The sequence below is a fragment of the Schistocerca cancellata genome, chromosome 2 (assembly GCF_023864275.1).
Source record: "Schistocerca cancellata isolate TAMUIC-IGC-003103 chromosome 2, iqSchCanc2.1, whole genome shotgun sequence".
Taxonomy (NCBI): domain Eukaryota; kingdom Metazoa; phylum Arthropoda; class Insecta; order Orthoptera; family Acrididae; genus Schistocerca; species Schistocerca cancellata.
Genome location: NC_064627.1, coordinates 515255966 through 515273832, shown reverse-complemented (window position 1 = coordinate 515273832; position 17867 = coordinate 515255966). Strand labels below are relative to the sequence as shown.

General features: G+C 39.5%; 1 protein-coding gene across 2 annotated transcripts in view; it reads right to left on the bottom strand.

The window, feature by feature from the left end:
• Positions 1–17867, bottom strand: part of LOC126162063 (conserved oligomeric Golgi complex subunit 4) — a 122385-nt gene that overhangs the window by 65876 nt on the left and 38642 nt on the right. For both annotated transcript variants that reach the window (XM_049918322.1, XM_049918323.1), the window contains exons 4-7: positions 13383–13560; positions 13081–13277; positions 12372–12528; positions 50–330 (exon numbers count right to left, since the gene is read on the bottom strand). In XM_049918322.1, the coding sequence (XP_049774279.1) occupies positions 50–330; positions 12372–12528; positions 13081–13277; positions 13383–13560 (813 nt within the window). The remainder of the gene's footprint in view (positions 1–49; positions 331–12371; positions 12529–13080; positions 13278–13382; positions 13561–17867) is intronic.

The following is a 17867-nucleotide window of genomic DNA, read 5'->3' as shown; positions in this document are numbered from 1 at the left end:
TAGAGAATAATACAATCTGAAGTGTTTCGAATGGTTTTAATACACTTACAAGAACTCTCCGTCTTATGAAACGAACATAAAGTTCTGCTCTTGAATGCATGATGGTCAGTTCTCCCAATAAGAGATCCAAATCTTTCGGATCTAATTTCTCTAGTGATTTACTGTATATATTGCTGCTGGTGCCACCAATGCTACTCCTCATGAGGTCATTTACTTGCTGTATTTTCCTTTCTAAATGACGAGATCTGCTGAACTCAGTTATCACATGTTTAGTTTGCCTATCACATTCACGCTGCAGGTATGTCACCACAGTAAGAAGTTTTCCTGGACCTAAAAGAGAATAAAGGAAAATTAAATATACACGCAAACAATATTTTAATTTAAAAAAGTAGTTATAATAATTGTATGTTGTAGGTTAACTGGGGACCTAGAAATGATGGAGAGGCTCCGTACCCGCCGCAGCTGCAGTGGTCCACAACCCCACGACGACTACTGCAGTCCACTTCACCCCTCCGCCACCCCACACTGAACCCAGGGTTACTGTGCGGTATGGCCACCGGTAGACTCCCCAGGGAAGGTCTTACACCAGACGAGTGTAACCCCTATGTTTGCGTGGTAGAATAATGGTGGTGTACGCATACATGGAGAACTTGTTTGCGCAACAATCGCCGACATAGTGTAGCTGAGGCGGAATAAGGGGAACCAGTCTGCATTCGCCGAGGCAGATGGAAAACCGCCTAAAAACCATTCACAGACTGGCCAGCTCACCAGACCTTGACAAGTTCGCTGGGCACATTCATGCCATGGACCGGGCACTCCTTCCACTCCGGAAAGCCGTGCGTTACAGTTATAATAGTTACTTATTGCCAAACACACATTACAAGTTTTCTGTCTGATCTTACGTCACTATATTTTACCACACCAGATACTCGCCTACCTGTCCTAAGATGCTGGCTCATCAAATGTGTCAGCAGTGCTGAGTGGAAGGATCTGGAAGCCCCAAAGAAGTACAGAGAGATGTCCACAGTAGTTCAACAACTGAAAGAGTCACTCTCTCGGAATGAACTTACCCTAATCCATCTAGTGCAGTAAACCACAATGAAAAACATGGTAGGGTCAAACACACTCTGCAAAAGTCCCCTACAGGTAAGAAAAACTGACAGATCTTGTCCAAAGTGTTTGAATAAAACACAGGTGAAAGAAACAGAAATCAACAGTTTGAAACATGAAGTACCGAATGGTTACAATTCATTCCCTATTTAACACATTATAACATAGAAGCTAATTACCATACAAGTACCAAACATAGTAGCATCAATGTCCAGAATATGGAGTGCACAATTTCCATGTGTCACAACACCACAGTCCATTTCCAACTATGGCCACCAGGTGCCGTGATCAGTCATTGTGATTCATAGTCTCACACACCTGACAGGTCGCAGTGCACTTGTTGATGTGTCAACACGAGCTTGGACAAAAGGAGGAAGGCATTATTGGTGAAGCTCTATTATCAAAAATACAATAATGCTGCAGCTGCACTTCGAGACTGTTGCCAGCTGAAAGGATTACGGAAGGGTCCTCTTTCTCCAGCTGCTGTGTGAAGCATGATGAAGAAGTTTGAATCAACTGGAGAACTGGGCATTGCTCTGGGAAGAGAGGCCAACAACTGGTTGCACCACAGGTGGTTAATGAATTTACTGTTGCTATGGCAGACAATGCTGTGTGCAATTCCCAATGTCCTGTGTCACGACAGTTGAACATCCCGTGGTCGACTGTACGGAAGGTGCTTCAAACCATTCTCAAATGGTATCCATACGAGATCTATATCATACAGCAGCTTGCACCACAGGACACACACAGTGACATGTTGACTTTGCTCTCCACTTTCTCGCAAGGACTGAAGTTGACAAGGGCACGCCCTGGGCCATCTTATGGACAGATGAAACTCATTTTTCTCTGACTGGTGAGGTGAGCACACAGAATTGCCAAGTGTGGAGATCTTCACCTCCAGTCACTGTGCACGAAGTTTCTCTGTATGATGAACATGTCACTGTATGGCGTGGCATTACGACTACATTCATCATTGGCTCATTCTTTTTTTAGCAGGTTGACGCTCAAGGAACAAAGATGTGCAGTGTGACTGGCCAGTGTTACTATAGTGTTATTGTGATATGCTTCGTCAGCATGTCATACCCACCCTACAGGAAAGACACACATTGAACTCAACATTTTCATGCAAGATGGGGAGCCACCGCACATTGCGCATGAAGTTCACCTGCTTCTTTGAAGCACATTTGGAAACAATCAAATTATCAGGTGATCGTTTCCAAATGCTTGGCCGGCATGATCACCTGATCTCAGTCTCTGTGATTTCTGGTTGTGGGAATACCTGAAGGACAGGGTTTACCAGGGAAACATTCATTCACACATGTGCTGATTTGAAGCGCAGCACATCAAGAGAGGTAGCCAGCATACCTATGGACATGCTTCATTCTGCCGTGCAGAATGCAGTCCTGCACTTTCAGACTTTCTGGACACTGATGGGTGCTGTATTGGGCCCCTTTTGTAGCAGTACTGACATGTAATGGTATGATGTACCGTAGCAGCACATTAAAAGTGTTTTGAGTGAACTGATTCTGTGTTATTTCTCTTCCCCATGTCCTTGACATTAATGCTACCAAGTTCGGTACTTGTACGGTAATTAGTTTCCATATTATAACATGCTGAATATGGAAAGTTTTATTACAACCACCTGGTATTAAGTATGGGGCTTGTACATGTGTGAACTCTTCAAGTACAATAAGAGAGAGAACAGCTATCAGACCTGTATCTGACAATAGTAATAAACAAGAAACAACAGTAAATAAAGTAAGTAACAAGTAATCACATTATTATAACAGCTGAGAGACTACTAGAGGGAGCATGAGCAGTGATTATGCACAACAAGAACTTAGCAGGCACGAGAAAAAAGTGGAAGGATCCTTATGGGCAGAAACATGGCTGATTGCATTAAAGTATATTCAAAGCAGAATCTATTACTTTTATGCCAGTGAACAATACTAGTGAAGATGTGGGAAAAAAAGGATTAAACATAAAGCTTGCCAAGAGCTTCAGGTGAGTGGAAACTTGTCAGAATACTTTAATGGCAGATTTGGAAATCAGCTGCAAAGCAGACTATATGGGATCTGGAGGAGGAGGAATAGACAGCAGATATGGAGATGGTGTAGAGATGATACCTGGCAGTCATGTGGCCATCCAACACTGATGTAAAGCACTGCAATGAAGTAGTGTGAATGTGCCAGCCAGTTATATGGAGTCAGCACAGGAAGATGAGTCAACATGAAGGTGTGACAGAACACTGGGAAGAACTATCATGTTCCAATGCGCCCATAATGAAACTGTAAATGAAGTCGCACAGTTAGCTGGTGGATAAACACAGACTGTACCATGCATAGCCAGTAACACAGTGTGAGATTAGTGAGTGTAAAAAGATCCTAACCGAAAGGAGCTGGAGACAAGTGTGACCTTTTGTCAATGACAGTCTGTTTCAAACCTGACTGGAATTGCTGCTATCAGTGGATGCAGGTCCCCTACAGCAGATCCTGAGTGAAAACTGGGAAGGAAACTGCTTGCAAAGGATATTAGGGGCTGAGTATCTTGCAAAAACTTATTGCTCTCAGTGACAGATAAAACTGCATATCTTCAGTGGGTCAAAAAACACAGAAACTGGACATTAGGTGACTGGGAACATGCAATGTGGCCGAAGAATTTGCAATTTTACCTGTTTTCAAATGATGTCAAGTGTTGAAAGTACAATGAAGTGTTAAGCCCACAGTGTGTAGTTGCTGTAGTTCAGACTGGAGGTGGTTATGAGAAGTTTCGGGGCTGTTTCTCATATCATGCTTAGACCCACTCAGTCACATACCATGAACAAAAAGCTGGGTATTTATCTCAACATTACTGTTTTCTGTCACACAAGATCCCTAATAGAGGATGTACAGGTATCCCTGGCAAAGAAAAGCAACTGAAAGAACTGAAAACAAATAAGTCACCACGTCCAGTGGAAAACCAGTTGGGTTTTACAGATTGCAGCATTGCACCCTCACTTAACTTGCCTTTACCACTACTCTCTCACCCAGAGCAAAGTTCCAAGTGACTGGAAAAATGCATAACTGACTCCTGTTTATAAGAAGTGTAAAAGAACGATCCACATAATTACAGACCAATATCCTTAACACTGGTTTTCTGCACAACAGTTGAAAGTATTCTGAGTTCAAATGTAATAAATTTCCTTGGCACAAAAAAACTACTGTCTACAAATCACCACAGATTTAGAAAGCATCACTCATGCAGAACTCAACTTGACCTTTTCTCACATGACATTCTGCAAACAGTAGACGAGGGGCATCAGGTAGATTCCATAATCATAGATTTTCAGAAAGTATTTGACACAGTGCCCCACTGCAGACTGGTAACATGGATATGATCATAAAGAATAATACGGAATAGATTACCAGATATGTGATTGGCTCAAAGACTTCTTAAGTAACAGAACCTAGTATGTTGTCCTTGACAGTGTGTGTTCATCAGAGAAAAGGGTATCATCTGGAGTGACCTAGGGAATTGCAGTAGGATGACTCTTATTCTGTACATACATAAATGATTTGATGGACAGGGTGAGCAGCAATCTGCAGCTGCTTGCTGATGATGCTGTGGTATACAAGAAGGTACCATTGTTGAGTGACTGTGGGAGGATACACAATGACTTAGACAGAATTTCTAGTTGGTGTGATAAGTGGCAGCTAGATCTAGATTTAGAAAAATGTAAGTTGATGTAAGTAGGACATGTTCTGAGGCATCAAAGGATCACCAATTTAGTATTGGAGGGCAGCGTGGAGGGTAAAAATCGTAGAGGGAGACCAAGGGATGAATACACTAAGCAGATTCGGAAGGATGTAGGTTGCAGTAGGTACTGGGAGATGAAGAAGCTTGCACAGGATAGAGTAGCATGGAGAGCTGCATCAAACCAGTCTCAGGACTGAAGACCACAACAACAAAAACAACAACAACAACAACAAGTTGATGCACATGAATTGGAAAAAGAAAAAGGTAATGTTTGAATACAACATTATTGATGTACTGCTTGATGCAGCTGTGTCGATTAAATATCTAGGTACAGCATTGCAGAGTGACACAAAATGGAACAAGGATATAAGGACAGTAGTACAGAAGGCAAATGGTCGACTTCTGTCTATTGAAGGAATTTTAGGAAACTGTAGCTCATCTATAAAGGAGACAGTCTATAGGCCACTAGTGCAACCCACTCTTGAGGACTGCTTGAGATTATGGGGTCCCACTAGGTCAGAATAAAGGAAGATACTGAAAGAATTCAAAGGCATGTTTCTATATTTGTAATCAACGTGCAAGTATTACACAATGCTTCATGAACTCAATGTGAATACTCGAAGAGAAGATGATGTTCTCTTTGTGTGGTACTCCTGAAAAAATTTACAGAACTGGCCTTTGAGGCTGACTGCAGAACAATTCTATTGCCGCCAAAGTATATTTAGCATAAGGACACAGAGATAAGAGAAATTAGGGCTTGTATGGAGGCATTTAGACCATTGTTTTTCCCTCACTCCATTCGTGAGATGAGCAGGAAAGGAAATGGCTATTAGTAATACAAGGACCCTTCACCATGCACTGTATGGTGGCTTGCAGATTGTATATGTAGACTTCTCCATTTCATGATGAGTATGCTGTGGACACTTCCATCTTCTAAGATGACAAGGTGCATACGTCCGTAGTTTGGCAAATACTCAGGCACCCTGTCACATCTTGATTGGTCTGCTAAATCACTAGAACTTAATGAGACAGAAAAGGTCGGAGACTATTCATAATAGTGAGCGAAATGCAGCAATCAACATAGTTGCAATCTGGCAGCTCTATGGGATCTAATGATCAGTTAGTGGCTTCAGCTGGATGTGGTTTACCTGATGAAACTTGTGGACTCTCTTCCTCACCAAAGTGAGGTCATTATCATCAAGGCTGGAAGCAACGTTGCATAGTATTAGTGTGATGTGTCCAGATGGACTAACTTTTTAGTCTGGTGTGTTATATCACAACTAGCGGTGGTACCAACACCTTTCACTGAAATTAGTACAATTATAAAAATTATAAAAAATAAAAGCTGTTGCAGGGTTGATGGAATTTCAAACAAAATTCTGAAATGTTGTTCCAACTTAATAAGTAATATCCTTAGTGATATAAGCAATGTGTATCTGGCATAGGGAATTTTTCTAAACTGATTAAAATATGCAATTATTAAAACACTTCATAAGAAAGGTGACCAGACAGACTTAAATAGTTATCATTCAATTACCTTACTGGCATCTTTTTCCAAAATATTCGAAAAAGTAATGTACTCAAGAGTAGTCACACAAGTAAGTGGAAACAATTTACTTAGCATTTCACAATTTGAATTCCAGAAAGGTTGCTAGACTGAGAATGCTATTATACCTTCATTCACCAAACTGCAGAGTCTTTAAATAATAATATATCACTAGTTGACATTTTTTGTGATCTCTCTGTGGCCTTTGAATGTGTAAACTGTAGAGCATGATGCTCTCTTAGAAAAACTAACGTTTTACGGAACTCTTTGTTTTACAAGTAGGTAGTTTTTGTCCTAATTGGCAAACAGAATGCAAAAAGTTGTCATGAATAACTCAGACAATGTTGGGAAGACAGACTGGGGTAAAATCACAATGGGAGTCCAACAGGGTTCAATTTTGAGTTCACTTATATTCCTTATACATGTGAATGACCTTTCACTTAACATTTAACAAGCAAAATTGGTACTTTTTGCACACAATACTAGTGTTATAATAAATACCACGAGAGAGAAAGCAGCAGAAGAGTTAGTAAATGATATTTTCCAAAGACTTATTAGGTATTAAAGATGGACTCTCCCTAAATCCTGAGAAAACACTATACAAACAGTTCTGTACATCAAACAGAATCGTACCAACAACTGATGTATCACACGAGCAGGAGCCAGTAAGTAGAGTAGATTCTTGGGTATACATGCTGATGAAAACTTAAACTGGACAAAATATGTCACTGAGCTTCGCAAGCAATCAAATTCAGCCACTTTTGCTCTTTGTCAATTGCTAATCTTGGAAACAAATATTTCAGTCTCATGACATATTTTGCACATTTCTACACAATAATGTCATACGGAATAATTTTTTGGGGTAACTCATCACTTACAAAGAAAGTATTGATAGCACAAAAGCAAGAAGCAAGAATAATGTGTAGTGCTCACCTATGGACATCATGTAGGCACCTTGTCAAGGATCTAGGCGTTTTAACTGTGCTGTCATAATACGTATGAATTTCATCATAAATACTCTATCACAATTTGAAAAGAACAGTGATGTACATGCCTACAACACTAATCGTAAAATGAACTCTATTAGCCACTGTTAAAGCTGTCTGTTGCTCAGAGAGGAGCTCAGTATGCACAAATAAAAATTTTTGATCATTTGCCTGATAACATAAAATATCTGACACAGAGGAAAGCAAGTTTTAAACCTCACGCGGACGCGTCTGTGCATAAAGTGCGTCAATCACAAATAACATTGTTTACTACCATTCCACTGTTGTTTTACACTTGCAAGCTGTGCCTATTCCTTCATTATTGCTTCAGCTGACACAGCAGTAAGTTGTGCTGTCAGACGTCTAAGTGAGCAGCAGTAAAATAAAATAAACATCAAGTTAGGTGAGAAAAAATTTATGATCTGCACAAGAAAATGACCCAATTCCAAGCTAACAGCACAGTCCCGCACTGAGACAGTTAGCTACGAGATAATTAGTAATCAAATAAGCAGTTGGCAGGGATACATGTTTACCTTGGTAACATAAAGACAGCTCTTTACATGTGTACAAAGTGCACCATGCACCTGCTCATGTTACGAAAAATGGTACATCTGTTAGAGGGTTACATCTAATTAGAACTATTTCTTCTGGACCACTGCTTCTATTACAGTGAAGAATTGCTACTAAAAACTGACAGCCAGTAAAAAAGACAGGTGTTTTTTAGTGTAATTGTATGACCATTGCACCTGCTCATGTTACGAAAAATGGTACGTCTGTTAGAGGGTTAAATCTAATTTAAAACCATTTCTTCCGGACAACTGCTTCTATTCCAGTGAAGAATTGCTACTTAAAAACTGACAGCCAGTAAAAAAGATAGGTGTTTTTAAGTGTAATTGTATGACCAGTAATAAAATGATAATTTGTTCATTAATGTTAGCACTAATCATGTACACATATTCTGTAAATTGAATTGTTCCACATCATTTTGACAAAAGAATTGTTCAAACAATCTATGGAACATGTAACTAACATAAAGACGAAGATAGATTAAGAATTCAACAATTTACAATGTCTGTAGAAACTTCTTGGGAGTGATCATTACTTTTTTATATGATCAGAGAAAAAAAAACCATTAATAATAATGAAAAAATTACATGAATGTACGAGATGTTTACACAGTTTGTAGATGATAAAGAAAAGAATATATAAGATGATCTAGGAGGGAAGTGGAATATATTTAGCAAGATATTCCTGGAAATAGCAAGTAGATTCTAATATTCACCTGAAGTGATTTAGAAATACTAATGAGAACTAAGCTAGGATTTGAACCTCATTCTTTTCAAACATGAACCCTATGTCTCGGTCATTATGTCACTGTAGTCAGGGGAGGAGGGAACACTTCTGCAAGTGATTCTTGCTCTCTTCAACAATGTATTTGATTTCTGATTTAGCAATGGAAAGTGTCCAAGTTTGCAGGAAGACATCTGCAGTGCTACCTACCTGCACCTGATTTCGATGCATTCGTGAAATTCAAACATATCTCACTGACTATAAATGTCCAGTTAAATGTCGCTGAGAATCCAGCTGGGCAATTGTATTTCTTAATCAATGAAAGGTCCATTAAACTTGTTAATATATTCTTTATTTAAGTCCATAATAAGTTTTAGCTTTGACACAGTATTTGAAGGCTGAAACTGACAGTGGATTTAAATAAAAAATATATCAACAACTGGAGTGGCCTTTCACTAATTGAGTATATAGCTGCAGAAAACAGCACTCTCTAAACATGGAGAAACTAATAATTCTCTTTGTCCTACTGCTATCTTCATCGGATATATCTATGAACAGAAGTTGTCACTGGAGAGTACATAGATGGCTACAAAGTATTTGTATGAGAGACAGAGAGCAGGAAGAGGTACTGAGCGTAAAGGACACCTTTACAGATTGCACAAAGACATAGGTCATCATTAAGTAAGCAACTATGTCCTGATAAAAAAAGGGACGAGTGTAAGAAGGATACTGAGACTGTTTCAGTGCTAAAGTTTCCCATCAGATAAAGTGCATTGGGAGTTCTTGATCAGTTCTGTGATAGTCTTTCTGTTAAGTAGTTGATGAAATGACAGATACACGATATAGACCAAAATTCTGTATAGTCTGTGATTAGAGAAACTGTTGTAGATTGATAACAGTCCCTTTGTAGTAAGGGTACTGTTGGTGTGGCAAATACGGACTGCTTGATGGTGATCCATTTGGAGTAGCCAAATTCAAGTTGCAATGCTCCACGTGATACCCAGCCTACTAACTTTGGAAATGGAAGGTAGTTTAGAATTTGAAGCCTATGAACATTGAGCACTAGCTCAATTGAATAAGCATGAGGAAGGAAGTGGTTATGTCCTTTTTTAAAAATCACACCAACATTTGCTGTAATTAATTTCCTCTCAACAATAAAGTGATAGTAGATGTAACACTGTCTTACAGAAACAAAGAGGAGGATTTGATTGTGCACGTATCAAAGGAACCTTACCAGTATTGGTATGAAGTGCTTCAGAAAAATAATAATTGTAAATGTGATATTCGTATGGATTTCTATTACCTACACTGGCACTTTTACATTAATCATTTTGAGAGTATTCTCTGATGTAAACAATGGAGGCTCCTTTTCAATAAATTTTTTCTATCAAACGCAATTCTTGAATGAAACAGCATAACTGGCTCATGCAATTAGTAGTAACATTCATTTCAAGATTTATAAAAATCTGGACCACTTTTTCACATAGTCACATTTTCTGACAACCTAAGTATTGCATTCAGTCTGGGATGTAAGGTCTCACACTGAGACAGATGAATCCAATCTATGTTTCAAGAACTGGGTGAGTTTTAGGCAAGAACAAGAACTGAACTTCTGTAGTTCATCATTGGCTACCTCTCTGATACTTTGCCACATTTAGCCTTTCAATTTACCACTATTTTTGCAGTTCTAGTCATAAATGCATTAGGTTAGACAAAAACAACACTAAAACTTAATAACTTATGCAATACTGCCACTATTGCATTTTCATGAGGAAATTTTAAATTTACAATCACAGTCTCCAATGAAACTGTCCAATTACACAGGTGTTCAACAGATTTGGGATATCAAGCAATTTGTCATACAGCATTCTGAATACAAAAAAGAAGGTAAGCTGTACAAGCTGTTCTCCCACCATCATGTAACTCAAACTCATTTTCACACATCTTGTAACTTGTTACCTATTAACCAACTTTAATTCCATATGGAACCATTGTGCACAATGACTAAAGGGAGGGCAGGAACACAGCAATGAGTTGCAATACCATTAGTTTTTTTATTATTCTTGTATATCCAAATTTCCACTATAAAAAGCCATCTTCAATGCATTTGAGTGAGTTACAATTCAACAAACTCACAGTAGTGCATGCCATCATAAGACTTTAGAGGTATATAGGCAGGAGGAAACAACCTATTACAACATTTTATTCAGGAGAAACGTCATTGGAAGGACAAACTGCCTGCATTCTCTTCAGATGCAATTGTGACTGGGCACCAGTGGTGCACAGAATCAAATGGAAGTTTTTAAAAAATAAATTGAAAAATAATTGTTTTGATTTCATGAAAATCTGAAGGAACACACAATCCACCAAAGCAGAGGACTTCTCAAATGCCCTAATAAGAGTAATACAAATAAACTATGTCTGATGTTGAAGATTCAACTTACTAATGACTATTTTGTCTTTACATCCATTTAATTCTTAAGTACACGACTCACTAAGAAGTTGACTGGATGTTAAAGAAGTTTTTCCTTGTGGTCCAGAAAGTTAAGCCACCAGTTCCATTCTCTGAAATGCAAAACAATCCACTGCTACATCTAATGATTGGTACTGATACACGCATAGAGCTTAGAGTAATAGAGATCTAGTAGCACTACGCAAACCCAAGATTGAGAATCTTAGTTCACCAGTACTGTTCAAGATATTTGAGGTACTTGTTATTTAGCATCAGCCTGAGGCCACTCGAAGCTTATGCAAGACTGTGGTATGGACATGTGAGCATCACCCTAGTCTCCTATGAGATACAAAAGAAAAAAAAATTATGTCAATTATAAAAGATTGAAATGTATTCCCTGAAGACTTAAAATACAAAGACATTTCACATACTTGTTTTGAGGTCAAAGTAATCACAACAAAGAATGCTTCAGATTATTTAGTTCCCCAAAACATAAGTCACAGTTCTTCACATTAAAATTTCAGCTATCTGGAATGAGTTTACTTTTACTTACAATGTCCATTTGTCTGTCTGTCTGTCCATTTGTTAAGACCCTTTTTTCTCAGGAATGGTTAGAGGCATCATTTTGAAATTTATATCAAAAACTAAAGTCTACGGCTCCTTGGTGATGTAAAAGCTTTAAGCTTCTATGTCAGTTGAACCAAAAGATATGGCCATTTATGTCTCTATTCTGACACTCTTAAATTCATTCATTACAACCAATAGAGCACTCCCAGTTGACATAGATCATGAAATTTTGCAAGAAACAAGATTTCTCAGTACAAGTAACGGAAAAAATCCAAAAATTTGTTAATTTGTAATTATATTACATACAAACAATTTTTTGCTATTTGTTGTCCATCTGTTAAAACCCCTTTTCCCCTGGAATGGATAAACGTATCAAGATGAATTTATGCCAAATACCAAGCTCTATTATCTCTTGTCAGTGTAAAAAATTAAGCTTCTAAGTCAGTGCAATCAAAAGATATACTATTTATGTCACATGTTTTGATATTAACTCATCAAAACTTGTAGATGATCTACCTATATACATAACTGAGTTTGTATGGAACCCTCAGAGTGCAAGTTATACTAGCACTTGTCTGGTCTTTTATTTAGTATATTTTTTTCTTATTTGTAGCTATTTAAACTTTCTTAATAACTCATGTTAAAAGGTGGAACACAATCTGTTTACATTTTTATGGTTACTCACCATAATACGTTTCCACCAAAGGTTGGTGAATTTCAATAACACGCGCTATGCCTTCAAATAAAAGAGTCAAAGTGTCTGCATATATAACATTAGCTCTCTTGTCAGATACTGCCGTTTCAAGAGCTGCTCTTAAATTATTCTGTGCTGTCTCCTGCAACTGACGAATAAAAGAGCTTTCAGTAATGAAACCATCCAAGAGCACATACAAATAATCTCTCTTAAAAACTCTACACAATGTTGCAGAACATATCACATTCATTCTAAATATATAAACATTACATCTTTAAATATTTCTCCCCCCCCCCCCCCACACACACACACACCACCCTCTCTCTTTCTCACTGGAAATAACCAGGTTGTCACTCTCATTTCCAGCACATCCCATTTCAAAACAAGGCCAACACTATTTACAAGAAGAAATTCTCCTTTCTCATACAACTTCATGTTTTCCAAACAGACGGAATGGTAAAGAGCTTTGGAATTTTTATACAAACAAGCAGTGCCTGTGGAGCTATAACCTTTTTTAAGGAACCATTATCACACCTATACAACAAAAGAATACTCTCAAACAACTCCATCACATTAATCAAAAAACAAGGTTAAAAATGGGAACTTAAAACACAAATAAAGCACTTTCAAACATATTCCTTAATTTTACATATGAGACATTACACCAAAATATATTCAAGAAAGAACATACATGACCTACCTTTGAACACAAGTAAAGTGAAAATTTCCCTAATCCCTCTTCATGCATTCCCAGTAATGGAAATATCTTGAAAAATCTTTCAACAGATGCTAAATCTTCTGATCTTACCGATTCATCAAATTTTTGGGTTACAATTACTCTCAATTTAGAGGCTGCTTCTTGCAGTAATTTGAAAGAATTTGTGACATTGGTGCAATCTGTTGAAATGGGATAGTCACAACATTAGGTCTCAAAATTTGGGTAGAATGATAAGCTAAATTAAAACAAAATTGTCAAAAATTCACAGGAACTGGAGACTCAACCTTCAGCAACATCATCAGCTGTTTGCTGCACCAAAGTTTCATCCATGGAAAGAAATCTGTGTATATGAGCTGCAGCCTTTTCATAGTCTTCATTGTGAAGAGCTGCTTGCACACCATTGCTACATAATTGCAGGTCCAACAAATCATGCACCCTTTGCTGGCACTCTGATGCCCGGCTCTAAAAGTAAAAAAGTAATAAAAACAGAAACATTCAATAGAAGAGCGAATATCCTCAACCTGCAAAACACGCTTATTTGTAGAACTACAGTCTAAAAAATGGACTCAACTACTTTTGGAATGTTTAATGTGTTCTAGTTACTGCTTAGTTAGGAGACATATGAGCAATATATCAAACTGACAAATACAATAGAGAAAAAACTGATTTAGAGGAAACTATACATTTAAGTCATAACCTCTATGAAAAATTCAGGATGGAATAATGACAGTATTGTGAAAAGGATAGACTGCTTCTCACCATATAGCAGAGATGCTGAGACACAAATAGGCAAAGATGTCAAACAAATAAGATTTCAGCCAGAAAGGCCTTCATTGGAATTAGACAACACACACACACACACACACACACACACACACACAAATGCAACTCACACACATGACCACAGTCTCCAGCTACCAAGGCCAGACTGCAAGCAGCAGTGCACAATGGAAGAAGCAGTCTGGGTGGTGGGGGTAAGGACAAAGCTGGGGTAAGGAGAAAGCTGGGACAGTGAGGGGCAGAGATATCAGGATAGGGGTGGGGGACAGTAAAGTGCTGCTTGTGGGAGCATTGTTCTACACCCACCTACCCCCTTCTGTTCCAACTTCAGAACTACATAGATCTTTATTCCATCAATCCACCCACAGTCTTTTTACTTCCCTCCTTTTCCATCCCCCACCCACCCACCAGACTGCAACCTAGCTGCCCTATCCTCTACCCACCTTGTCCCTGCATGTTCCTGCATCTTGGTCTACTACAGGGATATGAGCCATGAGGTAAGGGGTTGGGAGCAAGTGTTGTGTAGGGACAGACAAGGATATTGTGTAGGCTTGGTCGATGGTGGAATACCACTGCAGGAATTCCTCATTTCAGGGCATGACGAGAGGTAGGTGAAACCCATGCAGGGAACATAATTCAGTTGCTCCAGTTCTGAGCGGTAAAGAGCCACATCTGATGCAGAAAGAAATGAACCTTTCACAGTATGTTTTCAGACCTTTGTGGAGGTGAAATGAGAACGAGAATGTAAACATCATTTCTGAATAGCAGAAGCTCATTTACTGTACAGTCTTACATGGAAAATTACAAAAAGAAGGGTAGGGTTGGGGGATTGTAAAGTGCTACCCCCTTCCCTGTTTCCACTTCAGCACTACACAGATATCTATTCCAAAAACACACTTACAGTCTCTTTACTTCCCTCCTATCCCCCCTCCCCCCACCTTCAGACTTCGACCTAGCTGCCCTATCCTCTTCCCACCTCGTCCCTGCATGCTCCTGCAGCTAGGTCTATTACAGGGATATGAGCCATGATGCACAGGGTTGGGAGAAAGTGTTGTGTATATATGAGGATATAACAACTTGATCCACCACCACTACTACCCCACAATCATTCCTTACAAGCCTTCCAAGAATTCCTCACATCCAGCATTGGTTCACAACTATTCCTCAGGTCCTTATAACATGACCCTAACCTGTCCTCTGCAGAACTCCATGCTCTACATCTCTCAAAAGCTGATGACTCCATCATTATCCCCCCAGCAGACACACGATCTACCACTGTGGTACTTGACTGGCAGGAATGTGTTAGTGAAGGTCTACGCTGTCTGAGACCTCTACATGCAGCATCTGCCATCAAGATCCCATCCCTGTGATTCAAACTGACTTGCAGTCTGTCTTAAAAACCTTGGGCCCCTCACAAAGACTTACACCTCAATTCATAGAACTTCTTATCCCGCCCAAACCAGACACCCACACCTTTTATCTTCTTCCTAAGATCTAAAAAGCCAATCATCCTCACCGTACAAGAGTTCCTGGCTTCAAGATACCAACCATTTCCTAGATCATCTGAAATCTGTGCCCATTCCACTCCCACCACACACTTTGCTAGTCACCGCTGATACCATTCCCTCTGTACCAACACCCCTCACATACATGGTTTTGCTGAACATTTCCTCAGTCAGCCCTCACCTGGTTCCAAACCTATGACATCATTTTTGCTCACATACAAACAGATCAGGATGGCTCCTTCCTATGCCAAACTTCTCATGGGGCACTTGGAAGGGGGGCTTCTCTGGAGTACATAAGCCTTCAGCCCCTGGTTTGGTTTGGATACATTGATGACATCTTTGCTCTATGGACTCATGGTGTGTCTGACTTGTTAAAACTCCTGGAATCTCTAAATAACTTCTCCCAATTAAATTTCACATGGTCCTATTCCGAATCCCATGCCACTTTCCTTGATGTTGGTCTCATTCTCACCAAAGGCCAATTACTTACTTCTGTCCATATTAAATCTACTAACAAACATTTTGACAGTGGCCATCCTTTCCATGTCAAATGTCCCCCCCCCCCGTCCCCCCCCCCCCAAACACCCTTGGCATTTGAGGCAAATATATTTGTTCTGATACAGACTCTTTACAGCAATACACCACTACTCTCACCTCAGCCTTCACTGAACGTAATTATTCCAACAGCCTAGTTCAAAAGCAGATTTTCCAGGCCATCACATCCAATCCTGGTACTGCTGATCCCTTCAAAAACAACTTCAGAGCACACCACTTGACACCCTGTATTATCCTGGTCTTGACTGCATTAATCAGCTACTTCGAAAACACCATGACTTCTCAAAATCATGTCTTGAAGTGAGATCCATTTTGTCTGAGATTTTGTCCACCACACCTAGAACAGCTTTTCGTCGTCCTCCCAACCTCCACAATATCCTTGTCAGACCCTATGCTCCTTCTGTTCCCATCTCCCTACCCTATGGCTCCTAGCCCTCTGACCACCCTGCTGCAAGACTTGCCCTATGCACCCTCCTACCACCACCTATTCCAGCACTGTAACTGGCAAAACATATACTATCAAAGGGAGAGCCACATTTGAAATGACACATCTTACATCAGCTGTTATGTAAACACTGCTCAGCCTTTTACATCAGAATGGGTACCACCAAGTTCTCAGTTATTTTGAATGGTCATACACAGAGGGTGAGTACTGGCAACACACAATATCCTGCTGTGGAGCATGCTCTACAACATGACAGTCATTACCTCAATGCCTGTTCCATCACACATGCCATCTGGCTGCTTCCCCCCAGGCAGCAGTTTCTCTGAACTTTGCAGGTGGGAACTGCTGTTTCACATGTCCTCAGTTCTTGACACCCACCTGGCCTTAATTTATTATGTCTCAGTGTTTCTTCATAATAAATAATCTTTTCTTCACTACTTTTTTCTGCCCTGAATATTATGCCCCCCCCCCCCCCCCAACATCCTCGTCCTCCACCAACCTTTACCACATACAGTGTTTTGCTAGTAATCTCTGACATGCGTATAATCCTATCTTCCACTTTAAACTCTTAGTCTTTCCTTCTCATCCCATCCTGTAAGTCTCCTGTGACCCAGGGTTCTGGGTGACTTTTCTGAGCTGTACCCCTCTCTAATCCTTTTCCTTCACACCGTGTTGACAAAAATTACTTTGCAATGTAATGGTTATTTTTCTTCTGCTTCATTCCCAAACACTTTTCCTTCTTTAGTGAGGGCACATAAGGGCAGCAAGCACAAAGGTACGCTGCTTATTTCAGGTGTGTGTGTGTGTGGGGGGGGGGAGTGGGGGAAGCATGTGATGTGCATGTACGACTGTTTCCCTATCACAGACTATCTGGATGTGAAAACATGTATATTAACGTCTTTGCCTACCTTCCTTCTGGCTGCTAGTGAAGCCAGAGGCAACATTAAAGGAGAAACTTAACTGCTAATAGAACATCTGCCAAACAGGCTAGCTTGTCACAAGTGGTTGGAAGACTATTTGCAGCAGACATCTAAGGAGAACTACCTTCTTGAACTTTTGGTGGTCTGAATATTTTTGTTTGCAGGTGCCACATCTGAGCAGTTTAATTTGTCTGACTATCAGATTCCTCTCTGTTTCCAAGATCAGAGAGCCAAATACATAGTTCATGCAAATAAGTCCCCACATGAGCAATATGCATCAGCTGCTGTGGAACTGCAGAACATTAAAACCAACATCTAAATCCACATGAAATTCACACTTAAGTGGGTTCATACAACTACTGTCAGGTTATTTTTCAAGTATTGGACTATAGCGTAGCTTATGTGAAAAATGAACACCTAAATCTTCTAGTGCAAGCTCTGATTTCTTTTATTTTATTATGTTGGTCATTTCATCCAATAGAGATGGGTGTAAACAATATTTAGTACACTACTGGCCATTAAAATTGCTACACCAAGAAGAAATGCAGATGATAAAAAAGGGTA